At 39.1% G+C, this 19,164-nt stretch overlaps 2 protein-coding genes across 3 annotated transcripts; both read left to right on the forward strand.

Moving 5' to 3' along the window:
• Window positions 1-120: 120 nt before the first annotated feature.
• apex2 (APEX nuclease (apurinic/apyrimidinic endonuclease) 2) lies at window positions 121-3,532 on the forward strand. Its single transcript, XM_058051507.1, has 6 exons — window positions 121-306; window positions 390-473; window positions 563-743; window positions 818-967; window positions 1,423-1,492; window positions 1,875-3,532. The coding sequence occupies exons 1-6, from the start codon at window positions 192-194 to the stop codon at window positions 2,901-2,903; spliced, it is 1,629 nt and encodes a 542-aa protein (XP_057907490.1). The 5' UTR covers window positions 121-191; the 3' UTR covers window positions 2,904-3,532.
• Window positions 3,533-6,745: 3,213 nt separating this feature from the next.
• LOC131104163 (sodium-coupled neutral amino acid transporter 3-like) lies at window positions 6,746-18,634 on the forward strand. 2 transcript variants are annotated; one of them, XM_058051043.1, is made up of 17 exons: window positions 6,746-6,896; window positions 7,004-7,188; window positions 8,959-9,043; window positions 9,645-9,732; window positions 9,810-9,925; window positions 11,994-12,067; window positions 12,141-12,233; window positions 12,313-12,394; window positions 12,487-12,569; window positions 12,700-12,758; window positions 12,836-12,982; window positions 13,049-13,128; window positions 13,200-13,300; window positions 13,441-13,565; window positions 17,174-17,318; window positions 17,410-17,513; window positions 17,598-18,634. In XM_058051043.1, the coding sequence occupies exons 3-17, from the start codon at window positions 9,003-9,005 to the stop codon at window positions 17,700-17,702; spliced, it is 1,443 nt and encodes a 480-aa protein (XP_057907026.1). In that variant the 5' UTR covers window positions 6,746-6,896; window positions 7,004-7,188; window positions 8,959-9,002; the 3' UTR covers window positions 17,703-18,634. The 2 variants fall into 2 exon arrangements, with proteins under 2 accessions (XP_057907026.1, XP_057907028.1); XM_058051045.1 differs by having other exon boundaries at window positions 6,774-6,896; window positions 7,044-7,188.
• Window positions 18,635-19,164: the final 530 nt, after the last annotated feature.

Below are 19,164 nucleotides of genomic sequence, written 5' to 3' on the forward strand. Positions count from 1 at the left end.
TATTTCTGTAGCCTATTTACTTGTAAGACAAAAATATATGATAGTACTAATGTCTTAATTAAAAATATGTAAAAAGAGGTGATATCGACGAAATATACATCCGCCTGAACATCCCCCACTTCCGGCGTACTTCCGGGTGTGCACAAGGTTTTGCGATCCTGACAGTGTGCAGATTTCTACATTTATACACAATGAAGATTGCCACCTGGAATATAAATGGAATACGAACATTCAGATGCGCAATTAAAAAGACACTCGATGCACTGGATGCGGATATTATATGTGTCCAGGAGACCAAAGTGACAAGTAAGTATTTTGTTTATTAAAGCCGGGTTCATTAACACATCAAATTTAGTACCAGAGTAATTTTGTTTTATTTTAACTCCAAGGAGACCTGCTGGATGAAAGAACCGCCATCGTAGATGGTTACAACTCCTATTTCAGTTTCAGTCGAGGACGCAGCGGCTACTCAGGTTTTTCATCTTTGAAGCAATTTTTATGTTGTGTCTTCGAATGTTTTTTTTTTATGTATTCACCAGGACCTTTGACTTGCTTTTCACAGGGGTTGCTACTTACTGTAAAGAGAGTGCTACACCGTTTGCTGCTGAGGAGGGCCTCACCGGTTTACTGACCAATCATGAGGGGGCCATTGGTTGCTACGGTGACCACTCTGAGTTTACTGATGAGGAGCTGCAGCTTTTAGACAAGGAAGGACGAGCTGTCATCACACAACACAGAGTCCAGTAAGAAAACGCCATTGCCTGTACAGTATATATCGATGTATGTGTTTGCTGTTTATTTTCGCTGATTCTTGCAGGTGTTCGGACAAAACACAGTCGAGCACGGTTACGGTTATAAATGTTTACTGTCCCCGTGCTGACCCCGAGAAGCCAGAGAGAAAACAGTTCAAACTGCAGTTCTACAAGCTGCTGCAGAGACGAGCTGAGGCTATACTGAAAAAGGGGAGGTGAGGTATTATTTTCCTATGTTCATCTGTTTAGTTTACCACACATATATGTATCTGAAATAATAATACACACGTCCAATATTATACTATTTTAAAACAATACTTCATTAAAAGTGTGTTGCCCCAAATGCTAATTTTGGACATTTACAAGCAATAACACAGCAGTGAAATTACCAACAAAATGTCGTTGTCTGGCTCCCGTATAATAATAAATAATAATGTGGAGAATAAATGACATGACATCAAATATGAACAATGTACAGCATAAACAGTAATTTCTTACTAATAACAATAACAATAACTAAAAACTAGTAATTAGCTACTGTTCTGCCAACACGTCATTTTGTGTGTCTGTAGCTTTAATGCTAATGTACACACTGTGTCGCTCCAAGATGGGATATTGTACAATTTTTTAACTTAATGTGTGTACATTGTAACTCTGTCCTGTTTTCTAGCCATGTCATTGTTTTGGGGGATGTAAATACGTCTCATCGCCCAATTGACCACTGTGACCCCAGTGAAATTGTAAGTATAAGGTTAGATTGCCTGTGTATTTGCTGTAAAATAAACACACACACACAGACATATATATATAGTGTGTATATATAATATTAAGGATGCAACAAATACATGTATTTGTATCAAACTGTTTGAACCTATAGTATAGGTAGTATAGTATAGTATAGTATAGTATAACCTATAGTATAGTATAACCTATAGTATACAAAGATACAAATACAGACCTGAAAATAAGAGTCAATTTTTGCTGTAATGCTCAACTTTCCATTTCTCAGTAATTTCAACAAAATATATTCACACTGAATAGCTTCAAACTGTAAATATTTGAAACAGCTCATATTACACAATATATGAAATAAGGAATAATAGTTTTCCTCTCTCGCCTCAGGATGACTTTGAGGACAACCCCGGTAGGAAATGGCTTAACGGCTTCTTAAGGGATGAAAAAGCGTCTGAATCAACAACAGATGTCCTCCGTGGCGGACAGTTTGTTGACACCTTTCGCTATTTCCATCCAACTCGCACCGGGGCCTTCACGTGCTGGTCCACTCTCACGGGGGCCCGCCAGACCAACTACGGAACACGCATTGACTACATCTTCGCAGATTATCAGCTCGCACGGGAGCAGTTTGCAGAAGCCGACATCATGCCGGAGGTGGAGGGCTCGGACCATTGTCCCGTATGGGGGGCACTCAGGTGCTCTGTGCTGCCCAGCTCCAGGCCTCCACCTCTTTCTACCTGCTATCTGCCGGAGTTTGCAGGCAAGCAGCAGAAACTGTCACGCTTTTTTGTTAAAGTGGACCAAAAGTCAAGGGATGCTTTACCCGGATCTCAAGAAGAAGCGGAAAGGAGGGAGAACATAAATACACCCGCAGCAGGGAATGGCTCTGGTACCAAACGAACCATGAGCACTGAATCTGGTGTGCCGAAAACCAAAAAGGCCAAAACAGTTAAGGCTTCCTTAAAGCCGCAGGGAAATCTTCTTGCCTTTTTTAAACCCAAAAATGAACTTAGCTCCCCCAAAGATTCCGTCAACGCACCACCAATTAAGGATGGCCTATTCAAACCTGACCGCCCTGAGCTGGTGCGTGATGTTTTACCACAGGTCGACAACACGCCAGACAACATCGCCACGCCAGACAAACAGGAGAGGACACAAACTGAAGTCTTTCGCACACAAACATCAAACCCACGTGGCAGCGAAGGAGCTTCGTTACTGTTTTGGAAGTCTGTCCTTCACGGGCCGCCCCCGCCACCCGCTTGCAAGGTTCATGGCGAACCCTGTGTGTTGCGTACTGTTAAGAAGGAGGGGCCCAACATGGGCCGACAGTTCTTTGTGTGCTCCCGTCCTCAGGGGCACGCCGCCAACCCAGACGCTCGGTGTAATTTCTTTGTGTGGGTTGACAGGGGGAAATAACAAAGGACTCAATTTTTCTGTTGTTTCAGCTGTTTCTTTTTTTTTTGTCAGAATAAAATAGTTTTATTCTACTTTAGGTCTCTTTTGCAAAAGTAGTTTAGTACCAAAGGTCGATACCATAGATGTAGTTGTATATTTTTATAAACCCCAAGAGGCTAAAGGAGGTGCTAATGTGGCAGAAGTGCATCCATTTTGTATTTGGATGCTGGAGCCTATCCCAACCTAAGCAGTTTGGACCACGAAAAAAATTACACACCTCCAACTCCTCATTAATGGATTAAGCTTGAGAGCAATTTTAATGCCATTAAAATAGCCACTCGGTGGCAGAAGTGCATCCATCCATTTTCTATTTGGATGCTGGAGCCTATCCCAACCTAAGCAGTTTGTACCACAAAAAAAAAAATACACATTGTAGGGAAATTTTAGTGATTATGATTTTTTTTATTTCTGTGTTTATTATGATGCGTGTTGTTGACCTCTTGGCCAGGTCACTCCTGGTATCTGGTTAAATAAAAGAAATAAAAATCTTAATCTTAAATGGACGGATTTGTGGGGTTGTTTTGTCATTCATCCACAAGCATCTCCTCATGTTGCAGCATGATAATGCACAGCACCGTTTTGCAAGAAGCAAGAAGCTGGAAACATCCCAGTACTTGCACGGCCAACATGTCACCCACTGAGCATGTTTGGAATGCTGTGGATCGATGTATGCTGCATTTGAGGCAAATGGTGGACACAGCAGATACTGACTGGTATTTTGACCCCTCCGGTCCACCCACCAATAGAGTTAAACGTTTTCTCCGGGTACTCCGGTTTCCTCCCACATTCCAAAAACATGCTAGGTTAATTGGCGACTCCAAATTGTCCATAGGTATGAATGTGAGTGTGAATGGTTTTTGTCTATATGTGCCCTGTGATTGGCTGGCCACCAATCCAGGGTGTACTCGCCCTCTCGCCCGAAGACAGCTGAGGGACGACAAAAGGCATATCTTATCTTAAATTTCAAAATAAAATAAATATTAATTATTAAAAATGTATTAATATTAATTTTTAACAATAATTATATAATAATAAATAAAATAAAAATTCACATTTGAGAGACTGAAATCAAAGGATATTTACATTTTTTTTAATTAAAAAACTATGTTTTGAATAACGTAATTGTTGTGAATTAATCAAATAATTGATTAATCATTGATTCATCAATAAATCGTTCCAGTCCACTGTAATGCCTTTATAGCTCTAATTTGTTTGCCTTATTAAATAACTAAATAAAATAAAATAAAATAAAATAAAATAAAATAAAATAAAATAAAACGCCTCTCGCCCAAAATTAGCTGGGATTGGCTCCAGCATACCCCACGACCCTTGTAATAAGCGGCATTGAAAATGGATTGGATGAATATTGATCTTAGCAATTGTCAATATTGGGTACATCTGCGCAATGTAAAGAGTTCTAATGCAAGAACCTTGACAAAGATAATATTGATACTTAGGTCTGGCAATGTCAGTACTCAGTACTACATTGTACATTTAAAAAATAATAGTGTAACTGGATCTGTGGATCAATTTTGTATTGATACCCAACAAGGATGGTGGGTTTCATAATATAATTTTTCATATAATTTTTTTTTTTTTTACCCGATCCTGCTGCATCTTAGTGTGTTTCCTACAGATGGCACTGTAGTGACCTGCAGATACTATAAGGCTCCCTGACAGGAATTTTCTTTTAATAGATTCTACCAGCTGTAGGCAGCATTGTAGCTTCATCACAATTTCTGTTCAGTGTCTCGGTAATGAGATCTTATTATTCCACGCTAAAACTAAGAGACAATGTGATCCCTGCAAGTAGCTGAGTATCATGCGTACCCCCGGGCTAACATGTGACATGACAGGAAATGTCTTCACGCAAACAATTGCCGCCTTCTCTCGACTCTCTTACTCTCGTATTACAGCTGAGAAGAAGAAGTTCATTGATGTTCTTTTATCCTATAACTTTTTGCCTTAAGACGGCTCAGCGTTTGTTGGATGAGAAAGTCAAGAAAGCGACTCTGCTGTCTCAATATTTAGACACCATTTGGCCGAGACCAAAGACAAATACAGCACATGTGGTTTTGAATAACCAGTGTATAAAAATAGATGGTATGTTAAATTAAGCTGATTATGTGTCAAAAAGGTCACACGGTGAGGAATCTCTCCGCCATCTGTGTGTGCTATCATCAAATGAAATCTCTCTTTGCCTGGGCAAACAATAAAATCTAACAAAAATAAAGTAACTTATTGTTTATCCGAGGAGATGAATCAGTTCAACTGAATTCCTCAGATCTATAACATCATGACAACCTTGACCTTGACCTCAGTAGGGTCAAGGGGGTATGGTGGAGTCTTATTGTTCCTGAAAAATTTGTTAAAGTTTTTTTTGTGCTGGCACAGTATTATTAGGCACCTCAAATTTATACTACACTTTGCACTTTTATCAGATATTTGAGTTTGAAAAACGTCAAATATCAAATATCTATTTGGGTTACTACTTGACATTTAAAAGGGTGACAAAGAATTGAAATAAGGCAAACAAATTAGAGCTATAATACAGAAAGGCATTACAGTGGACTGGAATGATTTATTAATTAATTAATTAATTAAAATTTATTAATCGATTATCTGATCTATAATTGACAACAATTTCGGTATTCAAAACATCGTTTTTTTTAAATTAAAAAAATGTAAATATCCTTTGATTTCAGTCTCTCAAATGTGAATTTTTATTTTATTTATTATTATTATAATTATTGTTAAAAAATAATAATTTAATTTAATTTAATTTTAGTTTAGTTTAGTTTTCATTCATTTTCTACCGCTTTTTCCTCACAAGGGAAAATTTTTATTTTATTTTTTATTTTTTATTTTATTTTATTTTATTTTATTTTATTTTATTTTATTTTATTTTATTTTATTTTATTTTATTTTATTTTATTTTATTTTATTTTATTTTATTTTATTTCATTTCATTTCATTTCATTTTATTTCATTTCATTTCATTTCATTTTATTTTATTTTATTTTATTTTATTTTGGAATTTAAGATAAGATATGCCTTTAGTCGTCCCTCAGCTGTCTTTGGGTACACCCTGGGACTGGTCGGCCAGCCAATCACAGGGCACATATAGACAAACAACCATTCACACTCACATTCATACCTATGGACAATTTGGAGTCGCCAATTAACCTAGCATGTTTTTGGGAGGAAACCGGAGTACCCGGAGAAAACCCACGCATGCACGGGGAGAACATGGAAAATCCAAACTGCTCGAGCGGGAATCGAACTTTAGTTGTATGGCCACTCGTCCACCGTGCAGCCCCTTGGGAAAACAGTGGTTGACATTGAACCAAAACCACCAACTGTTTGTGTTTGGTTGGTATTCTAACCAAAACAACCATAAAGTAATCATCAGTTGCAGCCTAGCAGTGGACTGCTGCATTAAGACACATGTTCCAGTGAAGGATTACTGTCATGCTGAGATAATGCTAATGGGTGTTTCTTGGGCGTTCGGACAAAACTCATATCTCCGTTTTGTTCGACTTTATCAGCCAACTGAAATCTCCTTCCTCACCCCACCTCCTGTTTTTGTAAAAAAAAAAATGTTCTTCTCGAATGTTCAGTAAATATACTCTCCTCTCGTGTCACGTCAGGGACTTACCTCCATGATAACTTCTTTCCAGCCGTAAGCACAATCACATGCTGGGAACCTTAAATAAGCATTTATCTGCTTAACCAATTAGCACCACCGTGACTTGGAAGAGAAGTATCTGTTAGTAGCCCACCTCAGGTGACACCTCCTTTGCCCCTCCTCTCCACACAAACGACAAGGTATAATGGCTCCCCTTGTGTGTGTGTGCACCATGGTGGTTGACTGACTTGTAATGCAGCTCTGAATGAATATTCGAGTTCCCCCCGGCCGGCCGGGTCTTGACACCTTCTGAATGAAGACACCTGGTGAGCGAAGCCGTCGCCGTCTGTGCACACTCAGGAACCGCTACCTGTAGTTGAAACAAAGGGTTAATAACGATGGGTGTTCCCTTTCCCCTTTACTCCCTCCCTAGTCTAATCTCCCTCACTCTCTCCTTGCTCCTCTAACAACAGCTCCTGAAGTGACTCCTGGGTCTGAAGAAATAATTACACACAGGAATAGTCTGAAAGCTGAGCACAAGGATTCTTTCTCGACGTTTTTTTTCCAGGACTTTTATTAGCGGAAAAGGAAAAGAAGACTGCATTCTTTCACGCCACGGTAAGCGGCTTCCTTCCATGTCCTTGTGTTGTACGTTTTGAAGAAGGGAGTGGAGGGAGTAACTGTCAATAGTGAGCCAGTCTTGCATCAGACAGACCCATGTGGGAACCGGGAGCCATAGTAGTTGTGGTAGTAATACTTGTACTCTTACTATATACTTTTATCATTCAAATCTAATAGAATGGATCTCTTATTAACACGTTGTAGTATTGTTTTTCTTTTTTTTTACGTTTTTTCTCAGTGATGTGATCAGTGCATTTTTACATAACAATTATTTGTATCGAAGTATCAGCGTATGGTCGTCTGGATTTCTATGACTGGTGTACAAGTGAAAGAAAATCGTAGAGTTTTATGAGGAAAATTGTCTGGTATTTACACAGTGTTGTTTAACACTTGTTTATCGGGTCATGTGAGAATCCTGAAGGCGTCTCTGTGACCTGAAGAAAGTATCTCATGACCCTGTGGCAGGAGCACAGACCTATACACTCCTCTTTGGTCTTTCCTTAGCACAGGGGTCTCAAACTCAATTTACCTGGGGGCCCGCTGGAGCTAGGGTCTGGGCAAGGCTGGGTGGGCCGCATCAGGTTTTCTAAAAAAAAAAAAAAAAAAATGCATTTATTAAAAACAGAAAAATATACAAACTTTTTCAGTGCTTTGGTTCCGATTTTCTACAATCTTAATTTTTATTTTTCTGCACAAAATAAGATGAAAAATAAATAAACAAATCAAGAATAAAGAAAATCAATCAGTAATAAATAAATATAATAATAATAATAAAACAGCAAATAATAAAAACTTAAGAAACCACATATAGTTGGTGGGTAGACAAATTATTTTTTTTCAGATTAAAATGAACAAAGCATTATTAGAGCCCTGTAGACATGACAAAACACGACTATAGTCACATTTATACTTTTTTGTTATTTACAACCTATTGCGCAACTGCAGGGTCTTGAGACACATGCGAACTCGCAAACTAGAGAGCTAGCGACCTAAACGGTAGCCTTCAAGTAATTTCCTTTAAACTTAAATAGCCAAAAACTTACCACTTCCACACGGATAGGGAGGATAACTATTAACAGTTATTTAACCTTTAACATGAACATGAATCAAACGTAATAATTTTTTCTGGGTACATGATACCATACAGCATCCATATCAAACTTGCGCGGGGCCGCACTGACATTAAACTTTCATATCAAGGCGGGCTCCTCAAACATTTGGGGTTTGAGACCCCTGCCTTAGCAGCTTTATGTAGACATAAAGCACATTGCAGGGACATGATCTTCAAACAGCCATACTGGAATCAGAAAGCGTATGTTTGCCAAGGAATTTCTGAACCAGTCAGATCAAAGGAGACAAAAAAAAAAAAAATGTGTGCGTGTACGCGTCAACGCAGCCTTTACTACTTTGCGTTCACTCAACATATCATAACTGATGCTTCTTGTGTGCCGGTTGTTCCAGTATACGCACTATAGCCGTATATATTAACTCTCATATTAACTCTCTAACAAGATCTCAGTGTATAGACTGATCATATATGTCATCTCGTTTCATATTATCTACATACTGTATTGTATATAACTCTGGGAAAAAAAACTGTTGATTTTGTTAATACTTGGGTTATTTATATTGTTTATTTTTCTATATTGTGTATTTTGTACTGCTTAACTGACTCTGTACTCTTGCTGACGAATAAAGGCATATCTTAATCTTAATCTCTTAACCAAAGAAAAAACATGAAATATTCAATATTTTTCTCTCTTGAAGAGATTATTTCATCAATCTACCGAGTCTACACAGACTTCATCGGAATGGAGCTTCAGAAGATGAATGGACACAGTCGAGATGACGGGTGAGTAGCTTTTTAGGAGGAAAGTGATGGTGCCTTGCTCATGGGGCATCACGTTTGGACTTCTTATCATCGTATGCTCCAATCTAGACAATCTAGACAATTAAACCACAACTACGTCTAAATGTCTAATGTTTATATTTGCATTCAAGATCTCACATAGCGGGCGGCACGGCGGTGTAGTGGTTAGTGGCTAGGAGACCAGGGTTCAATTCCACCCTCGGCACATCTCTGTGTGGAGTTTGCATGTTCTCCCCGTGCATGCATGGGTTTTCTCCGGGTACTCCGGTTTCCTCCCACATTCCAAAAACATGCTAGGTTAATTAGCGACTCCAAATTGTCCATAGGTATGAATGTGAGTGTGAATGGTTGTTTGTCTATATGTGCCCTGTGGTTGGCTGGCGACAAGTCCAGGGTAGTACGACAGCTGGGATGGGCTCCAGCACCCCCCGCGACCCTCGTGAGGAAAAAGCGGTAGAAAATGAATGAATGAATGAATCTCACATAGCACAACAATTACACATTACTTACATATGCATTTCAATATATTAATAAATATTTCACTGTTCTAGTGCATTCATGTTGGGCTTTATTTGCTTTGTAGGTTTGATGGCCTGGACGCCATGGCTGAGCATGATGAGTTCCTCCCTCATAAAGCTGGTGGTGCCAAAAAAGAAACCCACTTCACAGATGTGAGTTGTTCTCACTAACGGGTTTGAACTATTCAATTCGTTCACTGATCGTTCTGTATTATCTCCATTTGGTACAGTTCGAGGGGAAGACCTCCTTCGGAATGTCGATTTTTAACCTCAGTAACGCTATAATGGGAAGTGGAATTCTGGGACTGGCTTTTGCGATGTCCAACACCGGAATCATTCTTTTTATGTAAGTATAGATACCTAAGAAGCGAGTGTGTATTAGTGTTTATTACAGCGTATTTAGTCATGAAGCCTTTTTGGTTTCACTTTTATGTGAAGACTTTCTACACCACTTTTTCAAGCAATTAAAAAAATTATACTTTATGAGGTAGGAGTCCCATTTGTAGGCGTTTGCATTCATCCAATCATCTCTCTGAGTGTTGGCTTTGAGTATTGTGAATTTGCGTGGGTGGAAGCTCACGGCGTGTAGGTGAAACGTATACAAGTTCTGCAGCATGAGGGCCTGATCTATCTGATTGCACATTTGAGCTCTCTCTCTCTCTCTCTCTTTCTCTCTCTCTCTCTCTTTCTCTCTCTCTCTCTCTGTCACTCACACACACACACACAGAGCTTCCCTAAATCTGATTTAAGCGGTTAAATATAGCCTGTAGTGATCAGATCCAACACACGCTTGCCTGGATCAGCCGTGTGCTATCCCGTGGTGGGGGGGAAAAAGAGGTGGGGATATAAGGTTGTTGTGGAATCGAACATTATCAAGTTTTCAACATTGATTTACAAACTAAGCACCCTTTTATGTGACATAAGAACGTTAACGTTAAGCCCAAAACAGTTCATACTAGGGTTGGTCGATATGGACCTTAGCATATACTACAGTCTTACTATATTTTTGGGATGTATCATGGTATGTTCATATTAGGGCTGTCAAACGAGTCAAATATTTGATCGTGATTAATCAAATTTTGTCCGTAGTTAACTCACAATTAATCACATTTAATCGCAGATAGGAATACATTTTTATCTATAATAAGTAGGGAAAATCTCTTTGTGGTAAACAATTCGATGTGCGACTAGAGGGTCAGGCAAAATAAGCAAAATGGTGTTACATGAAAAAAATGGCATTATATGTACATTTTTTTTTCATTATAAGAAACACTTTTTTGTTTCTTTACTTTATTTGCCCTTTATGTAACCCACAAATGTGTCAGATCATTTTGCCTGACCCTGTACAACAATAATTGCATCAAATTTTATATAAAAGAATATTAATTTCGGAACTATGGGTCACTATTTTAAAACTATAGAGTCAGCAAGCATATTTTTGTATTACTATTTTTCTTGCAAAATTGCGTTATATTAAAAAAATGGCATTATATGTACTTTTAGAAAATAAAAACACTTTTTTGTTTCTTTACTTTATTTGCCTTTTATTTAACCCGCAAATGTGTCAGATCATTTTGCCTGACCCTGTACAACAATAATTACATCAAATTTTATGTAAAAGAATATCAATTTCAGAACTATGGGTCACTATTTTAAAACTATAGAGTCAGCAAGCATATTTTTGTATTACTATTTTTCTTGCAAAATGGCGTTATATGAAAAAAAAATGGCATTATATGTACTTTTCGAAAATAAAAAACACTTTTTTGTTTCTTTACTTTATTTGCCTTTTATTTAACCCACAAATGTGTCAGATCATTTTGTGTGACCCTGTACCACAATAATTACATCAAATTTTATGTAAAAGAATATCAATATCGGAACTATGGGTCATTATTTCAAAACAATACAGTCAGCAAGCATATTTTTGTATTACTATTTTTTCTTTATTATTTGCATTTTAGCCTACAAACGTTCAGCAAATACAAAATGTGAGCGAGTGAGACCTCTCACACTGACACAGTGTCAGCTCAAAATAAGATTTGTTTATTTATGATACTAGTTTTAAATTCGAAATGTTTGTGAGTAAAAAAAAAAAAGCCCAATTCGGAACATTTAAGTAAGTATTATTATTAAAGTATTTGCCACAATACACAAATGGAACTAACTAAAATACAATAGTAATAGTCTCATGTGTCAACAAACGCAGGCCATGGTGCATTCACTTGCTGACTCCTACTCTCGATGAAGTTATTTACCTGGTTCTCTAACAATGGTGTAAAATAACCTTGTCAAATTGCCAGGATGTAATTAATTCATATATTATTAGCAAATTTTCATAAAATTAATTGCAACTTTCTTGTGTCTTTTTCTTATCACTTATTACTTTAACTCTCTTTGTCCATTTGTTTCAGAATCCTGTTGATTTTCATTGCCATTCTTTCGGCATACTCAATCCACCTCCTGCTGAAAAGCGCAGGCGTCGTCGGTAAGAAGAGCACATGCAGGTTTTACGACATGTAACTGGCTTAAATTTACAAGGTTTGGGGTTTTTTTTTCAGGCATCCGAGCATATGAGCAGCTTGGAAACAGAGCTTTTGGTCCTGCGGGGAAACTTTTGGCTGCCGTTGTTATCACAGTACACAACATTGGAGGTATAGCGTTTTTTTTTTATTTTAACTCCTTTTTGGTAAAATAACATAAAGGATTTTTTTTTTTTTTTTTTTTTTGCAGCAATGTCCAGCTACCTCTTTATTGTCAAGTCTGAGCTACCTCTGGTCATTCAGGCTTTTCTGGGCAAACAGGAAAACACTGGGTGAGTAGAGCGAAAAGGTTTTGGTTCTTTTTTGGTCCAGATTGATGCACTGATTTTGTTTTCACGTTTATTTATATATGGCTGTCTCCTAGAGAGTGGTTCTTGAATGGAAACTATTTGATCATCATTGTTAGTGTTGCCATCATCCTTCCTCTTGCACTCATGAAACAACTCGGTATGTTTTTGCATCCTGTCATCACATTTTCTACACATCACGTCCATTTGTGCAGCATTTCATATTATAAACTAAGCTCAAATAACACATAGCTGATCACTTATCAGTTCATGATATTGTTACCCTGCAGGTTATTTGGGTTACACAAGTGGCTTCTCCCTTTCTTGCATGGTGTTTTTCCTTTTTTCGGTAAGTCTCTTGAGTAACAAAACAAGCTTTCTATTAAGTACGCAACGTATCACTAATAACGATCTGGTCTTCCAAAGGTGATTTATAAGAAATTCAACATCCCTTGTCCACTGGACAGTCATCATAACACATCATCATCGATGCATCTCGTTTATGACAACCTCACAGCCACTGAGGAGGATGACGTCTTCTGTGATGCCAGGCTATTCACCATCAATTCACAAGTGAGTTAAAAATAAGTTAAAAATAAGTTAAAAATATACAATTGGCATGAATAAATGGCTTTTTAGACGGCGTACACCATCCCGATTCTGGCTTTTGCGTTTGTCTGCCACCCGGAGGTGCTACCCATCTACACCGAGCTAAGAGAGTAAGTCATCGTTATTATTCACACTCAAATCGAGCTTAAAATTAAACCTCCGATTGTCTGCTTGGTCCCAGTGCCACCAAGAAGCGTATGCAGAATGTTGCCAACATTTCCATCCTGGCCATGTTCATCATGTACCTGCTAACAGCCCTTTTTGGCTACCTCACCTTCTATGGTAAGACTCAAACATGACCTTGAAACCCAAAGTCCAAATGAATGACCCACTTGTTGTCAATTGAATACACAGACGTACATTTCACAGCATGATGAATGAGCAGGGTGTCAAAGGGGGTGTTTGTTTTTCTCTCCCTATAGGTGCTGTGGAGTCCGAGCTGTTGCACACTTACATTCGTGTGGATGCTCTGGATGTCCTGATCCTTTGTGTGCGCCTCGCCGTGCTGATGGCTGTCACTTTAACCGTACCCGTGGTTCTCTTCCCGGTGAGAAATACAGTTGAATTTATCCACGCCATCATTCGAGACAGGATTGGTTCTACCGTTGCAGCTGGCAAAATGAAAATCAACTCTGAACTCCAGATTAACTATTCGCCACGCCTTTTTGCCCCCCGATGGAGCACATTTATAGCGACACACGGACCAATTAGGGACCAATTAGGGACCAATTATACTCATAAGACAGACAAATATTTCAAAACACAATTACCAGAAGTAGAATTTAGACAAAAATCTGTTACAAACATGATGAAATCTCCAGTCATATGCCATATCACTACTATGAATGATAATACAGTACAATATGGTGGTGGCAGTGTGTGAGGCATTATTGGAAGCGCACATTGGGCTCCATTTTCGTTGAATTTATCCACGTCATCATTCTAGACAGGATCAGTTCTACCGTTGCAGCTGGCAAAATGAAACTCAACTCTGAACTCCAGATTAACTATTAGCCACGCCTTCTTGCCCCCCCCATGGAGCACATTTATAGCAACACACAGACCAATTAGCGACCAATTATACTCATAAGACAGACAAATATTTCAAAACACAATTACCAGAAGTAGAATTTAGACAAAAACATGATGAAATCTCACAAGATTAAATCCAGTCATATGCCATATCACTACTATGAATGATAATACGGTACAATATGGTGGTGGTAGTGTGTGAGGCATTATTGGAAGCGCACATTGGGCTCCATTTTGGTTGAATTTATCCACGCCATCATTCTAGACGGGATCGGTTCTACTGTTGCAGCTGGCAAAATGAAACTCAACTCTGAACTCCAGATTAACTATTAGCCACGCCTTCTTGCTCCCCCTATGGAGCACATTTATAGCGACACACGGAACAATTAGGGACCAATTATACTCATAAGACAGACAAATATTTCAAAACACAATTACCAGAAGTAGAATTTAGACAAAAACATGATGAAATCTCACAAGATTAAATGCAGTCATATGCCATATCACTACTGTGAATGATAATACAGTACAATATGGTGGTGGTAGTGTGTGAGGCATTATTGGAAGCGCACATTGGGCTCCATATTCGATGAATTTATCCACGTCATCATTCTAGACGGGATCAGTTCTACCGTTGCAGCTGGCAAAATGAAACTCAACTCTGAACTCCAGATTAACTATTAGCCACTCCTTCTTGCCCCCCCCCCCCCTATGGAGCACATTTATAGCGACACACGGACCAATTAGGGACCAATTATACTAATTTTTTGACCCTTTGTATTGAGTTGTGGACTCCTATAGAGCAAGATACACACAATAACCCGCACAGAAAACTTTCTAGATCTTCCAGAATATACACCTATTCCAGCTGTATTTCCTTGGATTTGTGCTTCCCGTTGTGGACTCCTATAGAGCAAGATACACACAATAACGCGCACAGAAAACTTTCTAGATCTTCCAGAATATACACCTATTCCATCTGTATTACCTTGGATTTGTGCTTCCCGTTGTGGACTCCTATAGAGCAAGATACACACAATAACCCGCACAGAAAACCTTCTAGATCTTCCAGAATATACACCTATTCCAGCTGTATTTCCTTGGATTTGTGCTTCCCGACAAAACTGTCTTTTTTAATTCTGTTTTTATTTTATTTTATTCCACCCACGGCCCGCCTAACTACTAATTACCCTAACTACGAACAAACCCCACTTTCTAATACAGCGGGTATAGCTGTGCCATGAAATTAGAGCCCATTGTCGTAATGCAGTGGCATGCATTGTTATGCTAGGTGAGGTGAGGTGAGGTGAGGTGGGGTGTCTTGCTTCACTCCTGGAAAATGTTGTCAAGGCAGCTGTGTACAACACTCGGAGTGCAGTACATAGTGACGCTGTCAAATATGTCGGTAATTAATATGTTCTTTCGAATAGGCCTCACAGTGTGGTGTGTCATTGGACTGATTGAGGTGTTTTCCACACGGTTGTTAGTTATCTTAAAAGGATAAAAGGTCCAGCAAAAACAAATCACAGACAGGTATGAGCAAACGCAAGTCATCAACTGGGCCGACAACAAACGCTACCAGGACACAAATTAATCTCATATATACCATGAAGCCAAAAACAAACAGGATTATCAGACCACAGTTTTGGTCACCAGAAAATTAGCACAAAAAATCTCCTTCTTCTGCCAGTGGCAACAAAATTATTCAATTAAAAGTTAAAAGTAAATATCAAAACCTTCAAGGGACGGCATTTTCATATAGTTAATTATGTAAAAGACAGACAAATATTTCAAAACACAATTACCAGAAGTAGAATTTAGACCACAAAATCTGTTACAAACATGATGAAATCTCACAAGATTAAATCCATATGCTACTATGAATGATAATACAGTACAACATGGTGGTGGTAGTGTGCAAGGCACTATGGGAAGCGCACATTGGGCTCCATTTTCGTAGTCTTACACCGCGGCAACGGTTTGTGTATAGCTCACGTTGCAATTTTCGTGAGCGGCGCAGCGCGGTGCACCCACACCTACGTCCCTCCCACCGGTGCAACTAGCAAAGAGAGAAGGCGTGAGAGCCGAGTGTAATCAAATGAACGCCTCTCATTGCGTGTAAATGCGCAGGGCCCACCGGACTGCTCATCAATGGAAATAAGACATTAAAATATATTCATTCATTCGTTTTCTACTGCTTTTTGCTGGAGCCTATCCCAGCTGTCGTCGGGCGAGAGGCGAGGTACACTCTGGACTGGTCGCCAGCCAATCACAGGACACATATAGACAAACAACCATTCACACTCACATTCATACCTATGGACAATTTGGAGACGTCAATTAACCTAGCATGTTTTTGGAATGTAGGAGGAAACCGGAGTACCCGGAGAAACGGGAGAACATGCAAACTCCACGCAGAGATGCCTGAGGGCGGAATCGAACCCGGGTCTCTTTGCTTACCACTCATTCTACAACTCATTCATTCATTCATTTTCTACCGCTTTTTCCTCACAAGGGTGCTGGAGCCTATTCCAGCTGTCTTCGGGCGAGAGGCGGGGTACACCCTGGACTGGTCGCCGGCCAATCACAGGGCACATATAGACAAACAACCATTCACACTCATGCTTAACCTAGCATGTTTTTGGAATGTGGGAGGAAACCGGAGTACCCGAAGAAAACCCACGCATGCACGGGGAGAACATGCAAACTCCACACAGAGATGGCCGAGGGTGGAATTGAACCCTGGTCTCCCAGCTGTGAGGTCTGCACGCTAACCACTCGACCACCGTGCCGCCCATTAAAATACATTATCAACAAAAAAAAATAATATTCCAGTTTTCACTTTATATGTGGTATCACACGTTATTAACAGCTGTTGTAACTCCCATTTTTAAAAGTAGAGACACCATCACCATATTTCCCCCAGTCTTCAAGATTGCAGATAAACCAGTAGCAAAACAAATAATCATTTAAACTCTACACTTCATGCAGTTTGGCTTTGGAGCCAATGACTCCACCCAGACTGCTCCTTATTATTTCACTGAAAACATTAGAGAGCAGCCTAATGTGATACTAATGAATACATTTGATACATTTATTTATTTTTACTTCCTTCATCTTTAGATCCGAAGAGCCATCCTCCAGATCTTGTGCCCCGACAAGCCGTTCCAATGGGCCAGACACATTGCCATAGCGTTTTGCCTCATCTTTTTGGTCAACCTGCTGGTCATCTTCGTGCCCTCCATCCGCGACATTTTTGGACTCATCGGTATATGTTTGCAGTATGGAAACATCTCCGCTTCCTGCAACCTTATTTAACTAGACTTTAACTAGTCTTTGTCCTCCTAATTCCTCTACAGGAGCCACATCAGCCCCCAGCCTCATCTTCATCCTACCTGGAATCTTTTACATACGAATCATTCCATCAGAGCAAGAACCCTTTCTATCGAGACCCAAAATTCAGGTTTTGGTTATCTCCATCATACAAGGAAGTAGACTCAACTATAACGATGGTCGTTTAAAGCAACTATGTTGTGTCTCCTTCCAGGCTGCAAGCTTTGCTGCTTTGGGATTCATCTTCATGATTGTGAGTTTGTCATTCATCTGCATGGACTGGGCGAGTGGAGAGAACCGAAGTTCAGGTGGACACTAGACGCTCTTGAGAAGCCAACAATAACACAATGTGAACCAAAGCCATTCCCTTCGATTCATTAACCTTGGTTGTTCCCAGCAGCCAATCAGCACACGCTAATAGATGTTAACACCGCTTATTTGACTCCTGAAGGGGCAGACCGGTGGAACGGAGAACATAAGATGCATGTTCTAAATGATGTTCCAACATTTACCAAGGGCCCTAAAATAAGGATGGTGCTTGTGGTGAAACACTAAAGAAAAAAATGGCAACATTATGACTCAGATGGGAATCCCATTGAGGATATATGGGTGTGAATGTTCCGTGGAAAAGCTACGCCACTGCCAAAGCTATCTTTATTTACTTCCCATATCTTGTAAAACAATGCAAATAATATCCTTGGCATCAAATTTAATACAACATTTCATATGCAAATGTTGTTTCCATTTCAAAATACATTGTATAGTTGATGGTGAAATGTTGTGCAAATAACATCCACCCTAAAAGATGAGGGTTAGATGAGGCCATTTTAACAGTATGCACATGTTTGTTGACTTTTGCTTGAAGTTATGTCACGTTTTAGCTAACCTACTCTGACAAGTACGACTATTGTGGAGTCCGAAGGGTGATTGTGCAAAGTGTGTAACAGAAAATGATGCAACATGTGGGCTTTTGCTGCTGTAAATGAAGACGAACAGAAAAAATCATAATGGCGTCATCTGTTGTCGCAGAGCAAAGAATGCAGTTACTGTATAAAATATTGAGCTATAAAGTATAATAGTTTTTATTAGCAGTCAACATGGCAATCAGTGGCATGCGGATCTCATAAGTGGATCGGTTGTCCTTTTTTCTATGTACATTTTGACTAAAATGTATTTTGACGTTGTTTATTCTTCTTGCACATTGTTATTTAATTTCACTTGAATCTATCAATAAAATATGTCTCATTTGTACTCCTTTGGACTTATTGATCTAAAGCAGGGGTCTCAAACACGCGGCCCCGCGGGCCAAATGTGGCCCGCAGGACACCAGTTTGAGGCCCCCGCCTTGATATGAAAGTTTAATGTTAAGTGCGGCCCGCGCAAGTTTGATATGGATGCTGTATGGTATCATGTACCCAGAAAAAAATTATTACGTTTGATTAATGTTCATGTTAAAGGTTAAATAACTGTTAATAGTTATCCTCCCTATCCGTGTGGAAGTGGTAAGTTTTTGGCTATTTAAGTTTAAAGGAAATAACTTGAAGGCTACCGTTTAGGTCGCTAGCGCTCTAGTTTGCGAGTTAGCATGTGTCTCAAGACCCTGCAGTTGCGCAATATGTTGTAAATAAAAAGAGTATAAATGTGACTATAGTCGTGTTTTGTCATGTCTACAGGGCTCTAATAATGCTTTGTTCATTTTAATCTGAAAAAAATAATTTGTCTACTCACCAACTATATGTGGTTTCTTAAGTTTTTATTATTTGCCGTTTTATTATTATTAT

The sequence above is a fragment of the Doryrhamphus excisus genome, chromosome 16, assembly GCF_030265055.1.
Source record: "Doryrhamphus excisus isolate RoL2022-K1 chromosome 16, RoL_Dexc_1.0, whole genome shotgun sequence".
NCBI lineage: Eukaryota > Metazoa > Chordata > Actinopteri > Syngnathiformes > Syngnathidae > Doryrhamphus > Doryrhamphus excisus.